General features: G+C 39.2%; 1 protein-coding gene across 1 annotated transcript in view; it reads left to right on the top strand.

Annotated features, from left to right (window-relative positions):
- The window catches only part of tmem117 (transmembrane protein 117), a 67,828-nt gene that overhangs the window by 21,615 nt on the left and 24,932 nt on the right, over positions 1-21,281 (top strand). Inside the window, exon 4 of the mRNA XM_057835615.1 lies at positions 18,502-18,601. Coding sequence (XP_057691598.1) covers positions 18,502-18,601 — 100 coding nt within the window. The remainder of the gene's footprint in view (positions 1-18,501; positions 18,602-21,281) is intronic.

Genomic DNA, 21,281 nt, shown 5'->3' with positions numbered 1-21,281 from the left:
ATTGTCTACAGAAGTATTTCGAATTAAAATGTGAATAACTACCGTATTTTTAGGACTATAAGTTGCACCTGAGTATAAGTCGGACCAGCCATAAAATGCCCAACGAAGAGGAAAAAAACATATATAAGTCGCACCGGAGTATAAGTCGCATTTTTGGGGGAAATTTACTTGATAAAATTCAACACACAGAACAGATATGTCATCTTGAAAGGCAATTTAAAATAAAAATACAATAGAAAACAACATGCTGAATAAGTGTAAAGTATAATAATGTTACATGATGCATGAACAACGAAATGCGAATGTACTGTCCTCACCAGGACGCTACGGCTCAGTCCTGGCTATACAGCGAGCTAAACTCCCAAATGACGATGCTGGATGTCCGTATAATTTGCTGACTCTATTTTGGCCGTCGTTATGACACCGTCATTTGAAGAGTGAAACTAAAAATAGAAATAATACACATCCATTTTGTCCTCGATACCGAATAGGTTCGCATCAACGTACATAAATGATTAGCTACTATTACAGCAATGACACAAATGTTTAGCATGCGTTCGCTAGCATTAGCACATTGTTCAAACAACCACACAACTGGCTCTAAGTGTCCGATCGCGGGTGGAAAACACAACAACAACAGAAAAGATGATACACACAGGCGCTGCCCTTGTAGAGATATTTTACAAGCATAAACATTGAACGTAGGTTTGCAGCCGTGTTTCTCTATCTCGCTCGCTCGCTCAGACGCTGCGTAGCTGTCCGCCTTCATCTGGCGTGAGCGCTCTTCTTCGTGTAAACAAGTGCGAGTGCACCCCCACTTGGACGTGAAAGCGCCACAAACTAAAAACATGCAATTTAATATAAAAAAAAGTCAATAATACAATCGAACACACACTGCCAAAGGCAGAACGCGAACGTGTCCATAGCTATTAAGAGTTATTCAGATAACTATAGCATAAAAAACATGCTAACAAGTTTACCAAACCATCAGTCTCACCCCAAAACACCAAAACAACATGTGAAATGATATAATTAATAATTTACACATAGGTCGCTCCTGAGTATAAGTTGCACCCCCAGCCAAACTATGAAAAAAACTGCGACATGTAGTCCGAAAAATACGGTGCATGCATACATTATAGTTCTGTGGCCTATACTACGAAGCCGGTTTTCTGGCTTAGCAGGGTAACTTCGAGAGTAACTTTATCACGTGCGACGTAAGTTCGCGGCTATGCGAGACTACGAAAGGTGGATATGTTGGAACCGAGAAGTGTTGCCATGGCAACACACGCCACACGCCAAACCTGGTCGTGTCAGAGTTAGATCTTGCTTAACATCAGGATTCCAATTAACCACGCTCTATTTAAACAGCACTCCTCCGCGGACGTGTCCTCCTGACAATGACAGCGTACTTGGACGACCCATACGACATTGGCGCGCGGATTGTGAGGGGCTCTCTCCGGAGGGCACGGGTATTTCGGGACCGCCAAAATTCGCTGGCGTACCCGGAAGATGTTCTCCATGAAAGACATATTTTCAAGTGAGGAAATTCTTTACCTGTGCCAACTGATCGAGGCGGACGTCACTAATGTAACCCGCCGAGTCAGGCCCTCACAACCGCTCAGCTTGTGTGCCTGTCCGTGCGCTCTTTTGCCAGGAACAATATACCTGTATGTATTCCATGAGTCCATCGGTGATGCTGAATATCTGCGTAAGAACACTGTATGCCGTGCGATTCGGAGTGGGGTATGGAAACGCTTCAAATTGATTGTTGAAATCGCTGAATGTAAACGAATGCGGAGCTTTGCTCTCATACAAGAAATATATTTAACGGACTTTCCAGCGTTATTTCGTTGTGTAAATATTTATAATAATCATAGAAATATGTAGACTATTTAAACATTGAGAAAACTTGCGTTTTTTTCTGCCAACTCGAAGAGATTAAATTGTCAAATCCACTGATAGGACAGACGCACAAATATAAAAGATATAAATGTTTATTGAATATGCATCTTACAGTCTTGTTTGTCAGCGAAAATTCGTTACAAAAAACGGGCTTTAATTTACGCAACAACGCATGGCATCCCGGCATTTTCTTCTTCTCCTGAGTCCTCACAAATATAACATAAAATTTTGGGAGGGGGGGTTGGGCTTGGGCCTGCAAATCAAGTTGATTGATCGGACTCGGGTCGGGTCGAGCTGGATTTTTTAGGCCCAAACTAAAAAAAGGAACATACGTATTCATACAGTCAAGGAGACTAAACATACAATCATCCTGCTTCATGTGGTGATGCGCGATAAATTATTTCTTACTGTTAACGTACCAAATCTTCTTTTATTGTCCTGACAGCAGGCTTTATTTCTTTTCATGGACATAAGTAAACTGGCATATTGACGCATTCACAAATCACACGATCTGTAAATTCGCTGTCAACAGACCCGTCGCGCTCAACTCGCCGAATCGGTGTTGGATTTCGCGGTGAGGGTGGATTTTAATCATCGCGCATTCCTCCTCTGTGAAGTAAGGTGCCCGTGCCATCGTCACAAGTAGTGTTTGACTCTGCTCTCCGCCCCCTTTTATGTGAACGCGCAGTAACTCTGACTGGGTTGACACAGGTTCGACTAATCAACCTCATAATCAGCGTCGTAGCACCGATTGATCACAAACTAGACAACCAGGTTTTGTCAACTCCGGTTACCCGCTGGTAAACTGGATTACTTCTGGGGAGGTTGAACTCGGTTCGTAGTATAGGCCACTGGTCATCTGTTTTTAGAGCAACATGGACATTTGGGGTTAATAGCTACAGGATATCCAAAATGATAACACTCGGCGTTACCATAACATCAGATTTATATGAACTAACTTATAAATATGGAGACTAAGACGTGACGTGGGTGGAAAAAAAATTATGGCCACAATATACAGATAGTTAGGAGCACACCAAATGGCAATTTGTACAGATAGACAAAATACGAAATTGTGGCATAGAAATAGGTTAAATGTGAACAGATCAATAATATAATTATCACTGCTGAGAGATAGTTTTATACCTCGAGTAAAGTAGATGAGCAGTCCCCAACCACTTTGCGGCAAAGACAGGTTTTTGAGAAGGTATTTTTCCGTATAAAAATCCTGACCTTTATGCTAAATGTACTAGAGGTGTGACAAAATATCGAAATGGTGATATATCGTGATACATTGTATCCCAAAAGGTTATCGATATGCTCCTGCTAAGAATCGAAATATCGTTTTAAAAAGGTGTCAATGTTTAAAAAAAATCACACAAAAAAAACCCACAAAAAAAGTTGCTACCAAAATCTTCTACCATAACAGTGTCTCAGTTAACTATAAGGCTGCCATTGACGGTGCTTGACTCCAATCCATTTAGACTGAGAACGTTTGTTCATTTGACAACAGAGCATTCGCAGTCATTCTGTCCGATTTTCGGGGCATTTACAGGTCACTTGCTTTTCATTTACAGGTCATTTCCTGTTGAATTTGAGTCACTGCCTATTCATTTGGGTGATTCCCAGGTCACTTCCTGTTCTGTAACTCAAAATAAACAGGAAGTGACCCATAAAATACCCCAAAATTAACAGGAAGTAACTAAAAATCAACAGTCATTGCCTGGCATTGGCTGCCACTGACGGCCATAGACATTCAATCCGTTTGAAGTGGGAGGGATGGCAGCGAATGAACCAATGTTCATTCGCTGCCACCCTCGCAGTTCAAATGGACTGGACGTCTACTAGTGATAAAATCATTCCAATTCACATCAGAAGCTTGTTTTTCTGTTTATTAGTTGTTTGTAGAATATCCTAGAATGATTTCCTGACCAATGTATCGATAATCCTTGTATCGCCGTATCGTCAGATCATTGTTATCGTGAGCTTATTATCGCAAATCGTATCATATCATGAGGTAACAAGAGGTTCCCACTCCTAAAATGTACAGTAGTTATTTCATTAATGAGCTGGTTCTTTTTCAGTGTAATCTTTATTTTCTACAGAAAAACAGCAACAATTTGAAAGGTTTGGGTTTTGCAATGCCAGGTATTTGGGCTCAAGGTAGTTTGAGTGCTTCATTGCCTTATTTCTGACCTTGCAAAGTCATATTGTGCAGAGCAGGTTTTATATTTGAGACTAGTCAACTAGCAATAAACCTGTGCCTTTAAAGACTGCCAGTATTATGTTAGATTCATCTTTATTTTTCAAGGAAAGTGTCCTTATTGTGCTTCAAAGAATCTTTTTTCCCCCCATATGATGTGACTGAGATTACTGGTTGACAGAAACACAATACTTAAAGGAATGTATCGTAATTTTCGGTCTTTAAGCCGCTACTTTTTTCCTTCATTTTCAGTCCTGCGGCTTATAGTCCAGTGTGGCTTATTTGTTGATTTATTTGTGTTAATAGGTAACACTATTTGACAGGGGCGTCATAAGACTGTCATAATTATGACATGACACTGTCATGTGCATTACTGAATGCTTATGACAGATGTAACTAAGTGTCTTCCGTCAAATTATGTCACTAACTCCATTTATGTCCAGCATGGAGCTTTTACATCCTTTCAAAAGTGAGATAATTTGCCAGATAACACGAAATTAACATCTGTTATAAGCATTCATTAATGCTTGTCTAATGACATTATGAAATAAAGCATTACCAAATACCATAACTAGCAATTAATGAAAGTACTGGAACAGCAACTGAAGAAATAATTAGCACAGAACATGAATTTTGATTGTTATTTACATCTGTAGTGCTGCAATACATGCTAGGAGGCATGTTGGACAACAACAGTGTTGACAGGAGGTGGCAGCAGTGGTCCACTGTCTCCTCCAAGGGAGCAGTGATGGCCAAATGAAGGCTTTTGAACTAATGAAGCTTTGCAGCCAATTGGTTCAAAGCTTTGTGGTGGTTCATTTGGTCTTAAAGTGTTACCGGTTAATATCCTTCGGTGTAAATATCCCATAATTGTCAGGACTGGACTCGAGGCAGGACTCATACGCAAAGTTCTCTTGTTTAACAAAAATGTATTTATTTTACAATATGGCATAACAAAAAGTCACTCCACTGTGGGAGGCAAAAATCTTATCATAAACACAAAGTAGCAAACAAACTCAGAAATGCTTACAAAATATTCACAATCAGAAGGCAGGTTCTTCAACAAAAATTCACTTCACAAGAAAGGCAAAAATACCATCAAAAAACAAAGTAGCAAACAAACTGAAAAGCCTTACTAAATTCTTCAGGACTACATTCACGTGGTGACTTTGGCTGTGGACGATAGCAGGCTGGGGTGACACGTCAGCGGACGAAGGCATTCTGGCACAAAACAAAGGGGAGACTGACTATATATACACACAGAAGATAATGGGGAACAGGTGGAGCCAATAGGCGATTAGGGAGGACATTAGGAACGGCAAGTGCTCTGAAACAAGGAGGGTAAGACTTACAAAATAAAACAGGAAATAACCATGACACGACAGAACCTCACCACGGTGTGACAATAATACAGTGAGGATAGCGGTGGCTTATAGACCGTACCCACCGACGTCACAAAATCAGGTGCTCGCTGTATGGTTCCGCCCCCTTGTCCGTCATTTTGTGTCTGTATTATCAATGGTCTCAATTGATCGAGCAATTTATAATGCATTTCATGGAAGACCCGGTGCTTTCGGATGCCGTAAACTCACTTGATGCGTTGCATAAAAGGCGTTATGTGGAAAAGCTTCAGTTTATCCATTCGCCAGATCCATATTTGATGCCTAAATCGATGTTTTTCGACCCGCTGTCTCCGCCGTATTTGCCTGACATCTGCTAGCTACCCTGATATGTACAACTATCTTGTCCACACAAAATCAGCCTATTCTCACGAAAGTTTGAAAAACTTTAAGAGCTTGGAGGCTTATAAATACTTCGTTGCTGGTTGGGTGAAACAGGTCCTCGTCCACGAAAATTCGGCAGGAATCTATCTTGTGCTTGGAAAGGTGAGTTACGAAATTTTCAATTCAAAATCTTTTGTTATTGCTAACATCCACTGTCAAGTCTAATGTATTTCATGTCGTTTGTCAATGGAGTTAGGGCTTTTAATGTTTATATGGTTTAGCGATAGCACTCTCACTACATACATACGTGTATGTTGTCGGCGATTAGCCTAGCAATGATCTTAATTGTGGTTGTCAGCCCAAAACCCTCTAAATATATATTAAATGCATCTTACCAGATATAAAATGACTACTACATAATCTGTGGTAATCGTTTGGAGCCCAGTTTTCTCATCGAATTGCAGCAGCCCATCTCGCTCTCTTCTCTCCGGGTCTCTCGGAATCTGGTAGAACTTCAAGTCTCTCCGTCTTCTCCGTCTATCTTCTCTGTTATTGCAACCGACCGCCACACACGCCTTCACCATTTTGATTATTAATGTTAACGAGCAGAAAAACACGTCGTAAATAGGAGGAATGTACGTAGCCGTAACAGGTAAACATGATGTGTTGACGGACAATTGGGCGGCACCAGTCAGGAGGAAGGAGTTGTGACGTCACGTGGGTAGGGTCTATAGTCCAGTGTGGCTTATCTATGAACAAATGACGTTTTTGTGCCAAATTTGGTGGGTGGCGGCTTATAGTCAGATGCACCTTATAGTGCGAAAATTACGGTATTCCTATCTACTGTATTGTGTACGTATACGTAGTTTGTGCACATTATAGCGAAATTGTCTTGAGCAATAATAAAAAAGATTGTTTTTCACTTTTCTCGTAGCTGATTTTAAGCATTCCCCTTTTCTAAACAGCTCATGGCTTGTGCTACATCCTTTCGTAAATGCAATAAATGGCACCCCCAGGACAGCATTTTATCAACAATTGAATGTTTTATGTATTTACTCATACGTTATGTTGCGTCAGAAGAATTAAATGGAGCAGGAACTCTCCGGGCTGTATGCGGCGCGTCAGCAGTGTGTTAACCAACATTATTAACAGCCACCTCTGGGTCAACAGCTATCAACCTGTTACCTGCCATGTGTCATTTCAGGAGGCAAAACCAGCCAGTTGTGGCTCCCTGGGAACTGTAATCCACATGAAGGCTATTTGCATTTTAATGTAACTGTCAGATATAGAGGTGGGAGGGAGAGAGAGGGGGTATTCGTGTGAAACCAGGCCAGCGTGACCACCCTGTGAGTTTGATGGGCCTCACAAACATACGGTTAGATTGCTCAATCCCTTTCCTCCACTTCACAGTGCCATTACCAGCCAAAACCAGCTTCTAATTAGTATGCGTTATTTAATTAAAACAGCCCAATATGAGGCACACCCATTAGTCATGATTAATTTAGAAGAAGGCAGAGCTGAGCTATGTGATAGTATTTGGGAATTATGGTAGCAGCTGTTGTGGGGAATCACTATTGTAATATTGTAGTACCGTAATATTCAGACTATAAGCCGCTACTTTTTTCCTTCTTTTTTAATCCTGCGGTTTATAGTCCATTGCGGCTTATTTATTGATTTATTTGGGTTAATAGGTAACACTTTATTTGACATCAGCGTCATAAGACTGTCATAAGACCGTCATAATTTTGACATGACACTATCATTGGCATTACTGACTGCTTATTGCAGATAAGTGTCATCCGTCAAATTATGTCACCAGCTTTATTTATGTCCAACTCAAATCTTTTACATCCATTCAAAAGTGGGATAATTTGCCGGGGAACACTAAATGACATGTGTTATAAATAGGGATGCACGATATCCATTTTTTGAAACCGATACTGATATCGATAACTTCCTGCTCCTCAAGGCCGATACCGATATGATAACCGATAATACATATAATTTTTCATTGTATATCAATCAGTCAATATTGTTGACGATGTGTTCCCCTGAACAATGAGCACTGATCTAAAACATAAACCCAACAGGCTGTTTTATCTGCTTTGTCAGCAAATAAAACATTTGGTGTAATGGGAGAAGAGACTTTTGTGGTCTTAGTCCATGAAACAACTTTCTTAGCCTGGCAATTATACAACAGCAAGCCTATCAATAACCAAAAGTCCTCTCAATAACTTGTAAACATAACACTGTAAAATGCAATCATTTGCTAATTGCCATAGAAAGGTTTATACGTAACTCAGTGAAGGAAAAATACAGCCTCTAGAACAGTAACAAAACTTTGCATACTGGCAAAACATGAGTGGAAACAAACGCACACATCCCAATCCGACACCAAAAATAATATTAAAATGACCGATAACATATATTGTTATTGGATTTATTGGGATGACGTCATAATTCCTATTATCGGACCGATAATTATCTGGCACCTCTAGTTATAAGCATTCATTAATGCTCATGACAGTGTCATATCATGATTATGATTGTCTAACGACAGTCTTATGATACCACTGTCAAATAAAGTGTTACCAAATACCATAATTAGCAATTTATGAAACAACTGGAACAGTAACTGAAGAAATAGTTAGCGCAGAACATTAATTTTGATCGTTATTTACATCTGTAACGCAGCAATGGATGTTAGGAGGCATGCTGGACAAAAACATTGTTGACAGCAAGTGGCAGCATAGGTTGACTGTCTCCCCCAAGGGAGCAGTGGCCAAATGAATCTTTGCAGCCAATAGATTCAAAGCTTCATGGTGGTTAATTTGGTCTTATGACAGTCGTATGATGCAGCTGTCAAATAAAATGTGAAAAGTTTTGGTGTGAGTATAAAGTGAGGACAGTGTGGCGTATAGTCCAGTGTAGCTTATCTATGAACAAATGCCATTTTTGTGTCAAATTTAGTGGGTATTGCTTATAGTCAGGTGCGCCATATAGTGCGAAAATTACAATATTAGATATTGCTAATTTTTGAGCAGCTACCTAGATGAACACTTGGTGTCGTCCTCCAATCACCTGGCAAAGTGACGTCCACTCTAAGGTGTATTTTTGCTTTTCCTTAGGTAGGCTGTAGCTGAACAGGATAAGCAGTGTAGAAAATTATCAGTGATGTATGAGGTGGGGGAGGGTGACACAAGTGCAGCTTGGGGAAGAGGTTGGGCTATGTTTGACAAGAGCGATACCCTGAACCGGATTAGAAGCCATCATGGTATTTGCCGTTGTTAACCATGATCCTCTGTGTGCGTGCATGCCATTCCGGTTTTAAGCCGAGCTAATGCACAGACAAATGAATTCAAATGGCTGAATAAATAGCATGTTATCGAATGTTGGATGCCGCCTGTTGCATGCATGTATGCATGGAAGATCCCTTATTTGCCCTCCCCATAATGCTTAAACCAAAGCTTGCGGACAAAGGAATTATGGCTTTAATAAGACTCATAGAGGAGAGTAAAATTGTAATCGTAAAGCTACAATGTCAGCTAGAAGACATGGGGACTTTGCCAGAGGACACTGCAGCTGGATTCTTTAATACTTTTATCATAAGCCTCTTTAATCGTGATCCACCTTTCCTATTCTGACTCATGATTTCTAATGCTGGCTATTGAATTGACTACTATAGTGCCTTTGTTGCCGTTGTTAAAAACCGATTAAGAAGTGCAAACTTTTAGTTGTTTGTTGCACCAAAGCCAAATGGGTGACATAAACCACTTCTTGTCACTCATCGGTTGATCAAGTTCATCGTCACTTTCATTGTAACACTTGAGGGAACACCTCTGTCTTTCACGCTTCTTCTTCTCAAATCCTGCCACGATCTCATCATATATTAGGTACAGACTCCCATGAGTCCAAGGCATTGGCTCCGCTGTGTTTTACTAGCATCTGGGAATACGCAGCATTATTAGAAGCAGCGAGGTGACACATTTCTTACCTTGTTATTTCTTCCTGATGCTTTCTGGGACAGAGGGGGGATGTCAGTGGTCTGTTCCATGTGTCACTGCCACATTCATGGCAAAAAGCAGCAGGGGCAAATAATAACCATCATAACCTTGACACGTTCTTGGATTGCAGGATTTTTTTCCCAGCCACATATTTGCTTCTGTACTCATTATTCTGTACATTACATTCACTTAGGAGTCAGAAGTGGAACAGGGATGTCCTTGCTCGTTTATATTTGAATTTACAACCGTTTCCTAGATCTTTTATCACCGAGTAGCGTCTTGTTCACATGCTTGCTGTAAAAGCCGAAGACTTACAAAGATTTCTGAATGTCATATGTTTCATTTTCTTCCTTTTGTCTGTCATTCTAAAGTTTCATGGCTCTAAGGCGAGAGCACTGAAGCATGAAATGTCATCTTGGCATCGTCACATGTTGATATCAGCATGTAGATAAGAATCACATTTGAACATAGCAGATGTGGGGGGGAAAGGATAAAAAAAATGACAGTCACTGCTTTAGCGTGAAATGGAAGCTTGTCTTTCAAATATTTATGGCTTTGTAATTCAGAGGGGGTCTTGCAGAAGAAGTCGATTTTCTGTCAAGTTACAGGTGAATGTTCACAAGACGCGACACATCTGTTTTCAGCCTTTGTATCCGGACTGTTGTTTCTAATGGAGAGTTAAACATGGATGTCTGTCAGTATCTTACCTAGATATTCTTTCACTGATAAAAGAACGATTGACCCAATCTCTGATGTAATGATATTGTTACTGTGTCAAGGGATTACATTTCGACAAGAGCTTCAGATTTCCTTGAGAGATGAGGTATACAAGAGTGAGCACACTCCTTATTGACAGCTTTAAATTCCCTGATAAGAATTGCTCCTCAATGTTGTATACTGTAATTATGACATTAGACAGCATAGCTGCATGAGTGCCCAGGCAGCCAATGCATTACAATACGGAGCTATCCAAGGTCGCTAGCGTTTGAAATGAGTTCAGCCATTTACAGAAGCAGCAGTAGCTTGAGGTCAATGTTGTGGTCACGGTCAGTGGCTACGCAACTGAAAACACTTCCATAAAACTCTGTATGAAGGCATTTACGTGCAAAAGGATAGTAAAATATGAATAGAAATCAAGAGTGCTTGATGACACATGGGAGAGAAAGCTCTTAGAATGCAGTTTTACAACCTTTATTATTGTCAGCACTTTAATTTGCACCTCAGCCCTTGAGTTTCGTCTTGAACTAATGCTAAACTTCAACTAGAACACAGTCTTTTAAGACGAAGGGCATTACACTGGTTGTTTTATTACAGAGCGCTGTAGTACAAAGAAATTACATCGTTACATCACTGGCACTTTGGGCTTCAGGCAAGGTGCAGAACTTGGGCTGAACCTAATTATTATTTGCTCTACTGATTTACTACCAAGAATTATCTAGTTGAATGCTCCAAATACTGCAGACCTGAGCTGCTCCATCATGTACCTCCTGTTTTCACAAATATAAAAGCAAACCCTGAACATCATAACATTTGTTTATGTATGTGTGTTATGTAGTTGGGAATGACAGAGTTGTCTAATGAGAAACCAGTTTACCACGTTCAAAACTTGAGACATTTGAGAAGGGAGGTACAGTTGTGGTCAAAAGTTTACATACACTTGTGAAGAACATAATGTCATGGCTCTCTTGAGTTTCCAGTTATTTCTACAACTCTGATTTTTCTCTGATAGAGTGATTGGAACAGATACTTCTTTGTCACAAAAAAACAATTATGAAGTTTGGTTCTTTTATGACTTTATTATGGGTGAACAGAAAAAAGTCATCAAATCTGCTGGGTCAAAAATATACATACACCAGCACTAATATTTGGTAACATGTTCCTTGGCCATTTTCACTTCAATTAGGCGCTTTTGGTAGCCATCCACAAGCTTCTGGCAAGCTTCTGGTTGAATTTTTGACCACTTCTCTTTACAGAATTGGTGCAGTTCAGTTAAATTTGATGGCTTTCTGACATGGACTTGTTTCTTCAGCATTGTCCACAAGTTCTCAATGGGGTTTAAGTCAGGACTTTGGGAGGGCCATTCGAAAACCTTAAATCTAGCCTGATTAAGCCATTCCATTACCACTTTTGATGTGTGTTTGGGGTCATTGTCCTGTTGGAACACCCAACTGCGCCCAAGACCCAATCTTCGGGCTGATGACGTTAGGTTATCTTGAAGAATTTGAAGGTAATCCTCCATCTTCATTATCCCATTTACTCTCTGTAAAGCACCTGTTCCATTGGCAGCAAAACAGCCCCACAGCATAATACTACCACCACCGTGCTTGACGGTAGGCATGTTGTACTTGGGGTTAAAGGCCTCACCTTTTCTCCTCCAAACATATTGCTGGGCACTGTGGCCAAACAGCTCAATTTTTGTTTCGTCTGACCACAGAACTTTCCTCCAGAAGGTCTTATCTTTGTCCATGTGATCAGCAGCAAACTTCAGTCGAGCCTTAAGGTGCCGCTTTTGGAGCAAGGGCTTCCTTCTTGCACGGCAGCCTCTCAGTCCATGGAGATGCAAAACACGCTTGACTGTGGACACTGACACCTGTGTTCCAGCAGCTTCTAATTCTTGGCAGATCTGCTTTTTGGTGATTCTCGGTTGAATCTTCACCCTCCTGACCAATTTTCTCTCAGCAGCAGGTGATAGCTTGCGTTTTCTTCCTGATCGTGGCAGTGACAAAACAGTGCGATGCACTTTATACTTACAAACAATTGTTTGCACTGTTGCTCTTGGGACCTGCAGCTGCTTTGAAATGGCTCCAAGTGACTTTCCTGACTTGTTCAAGTCAATGATTTGCTTTTTCAGATCCATGTATGTATATTTTTGACCCAGCAGATTTTAATCACTTTTTCTGTTAACCCATAATAAAGTCATAAAAGAACCAAACTTCATAGATGTTTTTTGTGACAAAGAAGTATCTGTTCCAATCACTCTATCGGAGAAAAATCAGAGTTGTAGAAATAACTGGAAACTCAAGAGAGCCATGACATTATGTTCTTCACAAGTGTATGTAAACTTTTGACCACAACTGTACAGAGTATAAACACTGCAATGCATTGTTAACAGTGTTGTTAATAACGGCGTTAGAATATGACGGCGTTACTAATGCCGTTATTTTCTTCAGTAGTGAGTAATCTAATTAATTACTTATCTCATCTTGGCAACGCCATTACCGTTACTGAGGCGGGAAAGGCGTGCGTTACTATACGTTACGATGTTGGTTGACCGACACGAAAAAAGTCTGAAAAAGACGGACACACGGAGACGGGAGAGCAGAGCAGGAGTGGGGAGGAGGCAAGGGAGTGTGACGCCGTTGCAAACGAGATGCTACTATGCTAGGTGGCTCTAATAATACCTGACTGTAGCCGATAGCCTACAAACTACACCCATATGATGCTTTGGTAGATATCACATACATACAGAACTAGATGCAAATGACAGACACGGCGGCTTTAGCAACATGTATAATAAAGAACTAGATGCGTAAGTAAATAGCCGCCATCTTAAAGCAGTAGACTTCTCAGGAAGGCTGTGTTGTAGAGAACCTTCCTAGCGAACCTAAGTAACTTTTTATCTAAAATGCTCCTAAATCGGCAAAACTTAACTTAAATCTATCTTTAAATGATGAAACCGTTTTAAAACTTACACATGTCGAAAATAGTCAGAAGGGAACTAATGCGATAAAAGGAGCAATTTTTACAACTTTAACGGTTGATTCACAACATTAAATGACTTCCACACTTAGCAAAGGTTACTATCTACTGTAATTTCCCGAATATAAGGCGCGCCTGTGTATAAAGCGCACCCTAAATTTGCTTGTAAAATCTAGGGAAAACTATTGTACCCGTTTATAACGCGCCCTAATTTTAGCACCAATAAATAGAAGCATACAAGAAAACAGAGCTTGTGTACAGATACAGAAATGTCATTTTACTGACTGGTGAAACACAGCACAAGCATAGCACATTAGTAGTTCAAAACATTACCATAAACTGACAATATTTCCGGTAATAATATGATTTGACAACTTCTCCAACTTACCAGAATCTAGGAGAAAACAAAACAGATGTGACTTTTCTTTTAAAGGCTGCTGTATAACTTGCTCGTTTCATCATGATGAATAAAGGTTTCTTCCATGGATTGATACGGTAAAATGAAAGTGAGAACGTAAGTCGGAAATCCGTGAGAGCTCATCGCTGTCAACACGACAGTAACAATAGGAACTATTGTTATTTGGGTTTGAGTTTCCCGAGGGACAGATATAGTTGACGGACACAGGAAGTGTGTGTGCTTACGTTTGTTATGGTCCGAGTTGCGGAGCTGCAATAAACGTTGACTCAAATGAGTTCAAGAAACTACAACATTTGGCCGATTAGAGTGAAGTATTACCGAAACAACATGGTGACGTCACGTACCGTAATGGTCGGCATATATATATATACAGTGGGGAGAACAAGTATTTGATACACTGCCAATGTATATTTCTGTCTCCATCCATGTACCCGTTATTAATGCGCACCATGATTTTACAAGTTGATTTTGGGGAAACTACGGTTATTGCAATATCCGCAATACCCCTGTGTTTAGTTAAGTTTAGGGTAAAGAATTGGGCAAGGGCAAAACTTCACATTGTGTGACCATTTTTTTTTTTTTTTTTTTTAGAAAAAAACATGAAAATGATCACTATCACTTTGCCAAGTAACTAATTACTCTTGCATTCAGGTAAATGAGTTACGAACGCAATTACTTTTTGGGAGAAGTAATTTGTAACTAATTAATTACTTTTTAAAAGTAAGATTAACAACACTGATTGTTAATGATGAAGTTAATACATATTGGTGGTACAGCTCAGGATAGTGAATCAAAATGACAAAAACCATGCGTTTTTGCTAAATCACTTCATACGTACAAATAGTTTTGGTAATCCAAGACTTTGTAACTATTTTGACTAACCTATGATGACTGAATTGAAAAGTGTGTGCTGTAATTCATACTTGAAAACATAAACATGGGACCTGTGAACAAAGTAGTTTTAAAACAACTGGAAAAGAGTTCGGCTTGTTTCCAGGCAGCATAACAGTCTGCACCGCTATAGTCGGTCTCTACTTGATCTTTTGTTTTTGATGCCACCATTCTGCGATTCTGCATCTAAATGTGAAAATGAGTGATTGACAGTAGCAAAATTCAAAGAAATTTAACACTTTAATGCAACAAAAACACATTTGGTTATGAAGCATTATTTCCCTTTGAGCTCATGCTGTAACGACAGATGTCAGTAGCCTCCATAGACATGCTAATTGCTTCAATCCCAAATTTTAAAAGCCGCTGAAATGTCCTTGAATATAATGACGGAACAAGCATGGTAAACCTGATAACATCCCACAGAGGATCTGAGCTGGCTGAGCCAACAATATTGGCACTGGCGATGACACTGGCACTGCGATTAAGCCATGGGAGCCATTTTCTGGCTGATTATTCATGACGCTACTGTACTGTAATGTTCCACTACACTAGATTCTCTCATTAGGCCAAAACTGACTCTAAAGGCCATTAAAGTTTCAGTCAGCATGAATAAGTCAAAGACCTCTGCCTCTGATCATGCGGTGCAGAGTCACCCAAACTCATCTTGGGAGCCAAGCAAAAAAAAAAAAAATAAAGATCCTTGGATGCTCAATTAAATATGTGTGAAGGGCAGAAGGTTGGCGTCAGGCTAGCCTTTTTAGATTTAAAGCCCAGCGTGTGGCTCTAGACAGCATTTCCAGGAGTATCGATTAGAATTTTGCTGCAGTTAAATGACTCCCAATGGGATCTCAACAGTTACAGGATCAGTGCCGAGCCGCGAAATGTCTTACAGGTTTAATGCGTACCCCAATCAAGGTGGTTTTATTACTGAACCCTAGAGAGGCGTGATGTTATGTTTATGTTAGCGTGAGCCTGTCGGATCTGCCGCAAACAGGCAATCACTGAGGACGCGATTTACAATGCTTCCTCACAGGTGCTTTAATCATAACGATTTTTTTTTTGCATGTTAAACTTCAGGTACTGTGTAAATATTACAAAATTGTTCTCTTTTCTGGACCTTTAATTAAAGTCATGCTACACAAATACTTGTCGGCCTGTTTTTTCACTCTATGTGCTAGTACCGTAACAAGTGAAAATGATTTATGCAGCAGTAAGGTTACAGTCAAGTCCAGCGTGCAGGAGAAACCATTGTTATTGGCATTGGTTGGGGGTAAACAAAGATGAATGGAGCTATTGACTTCAAATACAGCTTCGCCAGTGCCCCATCCATTATTTTCATGACCTGTAGGAGTTGAGAGGAGGGGAGGCACCTGCGCCACTGCAGTCCGAAGACGGCCTACTCGCTGGCATCAAACTGATCCATTTCACCTAATGTTAACCCACTAGCCCCTCGCTGCACCAGTATTTTCAGAAAATGAAGGTTGAAATTGTGAAGTTAGAGTATAAAAGCTTTTTCCAAGAAAACTTGTCGTTTCATATCGTTGCGATTAGGAGTGGGAACCTCTTGATACCTCACGATACGATTTGCGATACAAATCTTACGATAACGATGATCTCACAATATGGCGATGGAACGATTATCGATACATTGGGCAGGAAATGAACCTAAGATAGTCTACAAAACAACTAATAAATGGAAAAACAAGCTTCTGTTGTGAATTGGAATGAGCTTACCACTATTAGACATCCAATCCATTTGAACTTCAAACGGATTGAACATCTATGGCCATCAGTGGCAGCCAATGTCAGGCAGCGAGGTAATTTTGGGGCATTTCAGATCATTACCTTATTGATTTTCAGTCACTTCCTGTTGACTTTGGGGCATTTTATGAGTCACTCCCTGTTGATTTTGTGTTACAGAACAGGAAGTGGCCTGGGAATCTCCCAAAGGAATAGGGAGCGACTCAAACTCTACAGGAAGCGACCTGTAAATGCACTAAAATGAACAGAAATTGACCTGTAAATGGACTGAAAATCAGAAAGAGTGACTGTGAATGCTCTGGTTTCGAATGAATGAAAGTTTGTTCGACCCTCCCAGTCTAAATGGATTGGGCGCCGAGCGCCATCAATGCCAACTATAGAGTTGACTATCTAGCAAGATACTATTATAGTGGAAGATTTTGATAACAACTTGTTGGTTCCTTTTATAATAGATAAGCAGGCACCTTAGCACAATGTCACTTACAGCTACAAATCAAGTCAAAAACCTTGGCGTAATTATTTTGACTCCAACCTAAAATTTGATAGCCATCTAAAGTTCGTCACTAAATCTGCTTATTACCACCTAAAAAATATAACCAGAATTAAGGGGCTTCTGACTCAAAAAGACATGGAAAAACGTATGCATGCATTCATGGTCTTGATAAAAAATCAGTCAGGAAGCTGTAGCTCGTACAGAATGCTGCAGCCAGAGTCCTCACAAATACAAGGAAACTAGACCACATTACACCGGTTGTGAAATCGTTACACTGGCTTCCAGTGAGTCAAAGGATAGACTATAAAATACTACTGCTCGTCTACAAAACACTTTATGGCCTTGGACCAAAATACATGCTTGATTTGTTAGATTCCAATGAAACATCTAGACCCCTAAGGTCGTCTGGAACCGGTCTCCTGTATGTTCCAAGAACAAGAACCAAGCAGGGTGAGGCTGAGGCAGCATTTAGTTATTATGCTTCTCGCCTCTGGAACGAGTTACCTGAAGGTCTAAAGTATGCTTAAACCGTTAGCTCCTTTAAATCAGGGCTAAAAACGCTTTTGTTTAGCACTGCATATCCATAACTGTCTGTATATTTAAATCTATTTGCTTTCTATTCCTCTTGTGCATTATTATTTTTTCCTTTATTTTTTAAAATTATTATTATTATTATTATTATAATTATTATTGTTTTATTCTATTCATGATTAAATGCGATTTTTATGTATAATTTCATTTCCTATTTCGATTGCCTTTCTTTTTACGTCCTATTGATTTTAAATTGATTTTTATGATCTCCATGTGATGTAAAGGACTTTGAATTGCCTTGTGTTGAATTGTGCTATATAAATAAATGTTCCTTGCCTTGCCTTGCCTTTTTTTTTTTTTTAACATTGACACCTTTTTAAAATGATATCTCGATTCTTAGCAAGACTATATCGATAACCTTTTGGGATACAAAGTATCACGATATATCACCATTTCGATATTTTGTCACACCACTAGTTGCGCTACTACAACTGTCCCTCTAATAGGCCGCCACGTCCTTGAGTGTGTACAACCCATTGGGACACGTCCCTGTTGATTTAAAGTCATTTAGACACGAGGAAAATTGGCCCAGCAAATGAATCATTTGCCAAATTCTACGTAGTCAAAATGGAAAGCGGCGGGTACAGGATAAATTGTGTTGGCACTAGCATAGATTGTTTACAATCTTTGAGGTCTCACAAAAGGTTGAGACACAGCTAGTTTTTTCACAGGTTGACATTGATCATGATTGATTCAGACAGCTGGCATCACCGTACTTAGCACATCTGTCTGTTTTCTTCAGTCTCTCCTTCTACTGTCTTCGATTGCCTCCTCACACATATCGTTGTATTTATTATTCTGTCCTGTTGCAGGTCTCACATTGTGACGGATTACATGGGCATCAGGAATGAGAGTTTTATGAAGATTGCTGCAGTAGGTACCTGGATGGGGGACTTCGTTACTGCATGGATGGTGAGGTTTAACATGCTTTCATTAGATATAAAGACATGATTCAGTACATTACAGTCCCGAAACCATTGATGAACATTCATGTTAACATTTCATCTCATCAAAATAGAAAATTGATTGTTTTATACCTGCATGTTAATAATTATCCATACATTTTTACTTGTAAAATGAGATTATCTTATGTACTGTTGCTAAATGTACTGTAATACGTAGATAATGTAATAGTGCATATATATATATATATATATATATATATATTTAAACACACACCCTCAATTTTCAGAGCTGAGGTTTGGTGAGAGGAAGGGCAGTCAAAAGCAGGGATGTACCGAAAGCAAAATTCTACCGTAACCTAAAAACTAATATAGAAAACATTTGGTGGAAAACCGAAAGGCTGAAAAATACAAATGTATACAATTCCTTTTGTATTTCATAAAAAAAAAAAAAAAATATATATATATATATATATATATATATATATATATATATATATATATATATATATATATATATATATATATATATATATTAGGGCTGTCAAACGATTACAATTTTTAATCAAGTTAATTACAGCTTAAAAATTTGTTAATCGTAATTAATCGCAATTAATCGCAATTCAAACCATCTATAAAATATGCCATATTTTTCTGTAAATTATTGTTGGAATGGAAAGATAAGACACAAGATGGATATATAAATTCAACACACGGTACATAGGGACTGTATTTGTTTATTATAACAATAAATCAACAAGATGGCATTAACATTATTAACATTCTGTTAAAGCGATCCATGGATAGAAAGACTTGTAGTTCTTAAAAGATAAATGTTAGTGCAAGTTATAGAAATTTTATATTAAAACCCCTCTTAATGTTTTCGTTTTAATAAAATTATTAAAAATTTCAATCAAAAAATAAACTAGTAGCCCGCCATTGTTGATGTCAATAATTACTTACACAATGCTCATGGGTGCTGAAGCCTATAAAATCAGTCGCACCCAAGCGCCAGCAGAGGGCGGCAAAACTCCATAAAACACAACATGTGGGCATTTCACTGTACTGTCATTTAAATCTGTCTGAGCGGGGCATGTGCGTTAATTGCGTCAAATATTTTAACGTGATTAATTTAAAAAATTAATTACCGCCCGTTAACGCCATAATTTTGACAGCCCTAATATATATATAAAATTTCATTATATTCTGATTAATGCCCTTTGCCTTGTTGTTCTATGAGCTCCGCGGCTCAAGAAATTTAGTTTGAAAGATACCAATTCTGAAACCCCATGGGAGGGTGCGTTCCCACCAGCATCGAGCGTTTTGTGGCAAACTCTAAACGCAGAGGTGCTGGTGCCGTCATAGAATTCTGTTCGGTGGATGGTGACACACACGTCACGGCCAATGAAACCATGATAAACGTGCTTTCTTGGTGGTTTGGGACTCTCAAAAAATGGGTCCCATGCCTCCAATTGCTAAGCTAAATGAGATCTCAATTTACATTTATGTGGAACTGTTATTCACAACAACAACAAAAAACTATTCCGTTCTCCTTGAAACTAGTAAAGCTCTTTACAAGGCTATTACAATCTCTCCTACCCCTTAAAATAAGATTGCTGTTTTCTTGCTCAACAAGTGGAATCGATTGAGAGCCAGGCGAGTGGGCCGAGTTCTAGTGGCGGCGAAGCAGAGCGAAGTTGCTCCCAGTCGGATTGAACGGCGACTGGCAGAGAGGGTGTGGAAATCCCCCGAAAATTTTTGACAAAAAGTGGAAGTGGTCGTGCCACAAACGTATTGTACTAAACCACAGCAAATGTATGCGTTTAAATTAGAGCTGTCAAAATTATCGCGTTAACGAGCGGTAATTAATTTTTTAAATTAATCCCGTTAAAATATTTGACGCAATTAACACACAAATGCCCCGCTCAAACAGATTAAAATGAGAGCACAGTGAAAGGTGTACTTGTTGTGTTTTTCAGAGTTTTGCCGCCCTCTGCTGGCGCTTGGGTGCGACCGATTTTATAGGCTTCAGCACCCATGAGCATTGTGTAAATAATTATTGACATCAACAATGGCGGGCTACTAGTTTATTTTTTGATTGAAAATTTTACAAATTTTATTAAAACGAAAACATGAAGAGGGGTTTTGATATAACATTTCTATAACTTGTCTTTTAAGAACTACAAGTCTTTCTATCCATGGTTCGCTTTAACAGAATGTTAATAATGGTAATGCCATCTTGTTGATTTATTGTTATAATAAAGAAATACAGTACTTATGTACCGTATGTTGAATGTATATATCCGTCTTGTGTCTTATCTTTCCATTCCAACAATAATTTACAGAAAAATATGGCATATTTTATAGATTGTTTGAATTGCAATTAATTGCGATTGATTACGATTAATTAATTTTTAAGCTGTAATTAACTCGATTAAAAATTTTAATCATTTGACACCCCTAGTTTAAATACTACTTTATTTGTATACTGTTCACTTGATTGAATGCCAAACTACTATAACAAGGCACTGTACTCAATGTGGTGCGGGACATCAACGGAATGCAACTTCAGAACGAGCGTGTAGCAACGATGAAGCAAATTTATTTTATTTACCTTCATGTAATGATTTATACATGTATATGATACCAAAAAACAAAACTCAAAACTGTTGACATGTTGGCTGTGAGCC

This window comes from Corythoichthys intestinalis, chromosome 5, assembly GCF_030265065.1.
Source record: "Corythoichthys intestinalis isolate RoL2023-P3 chromosome 5, ASM3026506v1, whole genome shotgun sequence".
NCBI lineage: Eukaryota > Metazoa > Chordata > Actinopteri > Syngnathiformes > Syngnathidae > Corythoichthys > Corythoichthys intestinalis.
This window is presented reverse-complemented; position numbering and strand designations above follow the sequence as displayed.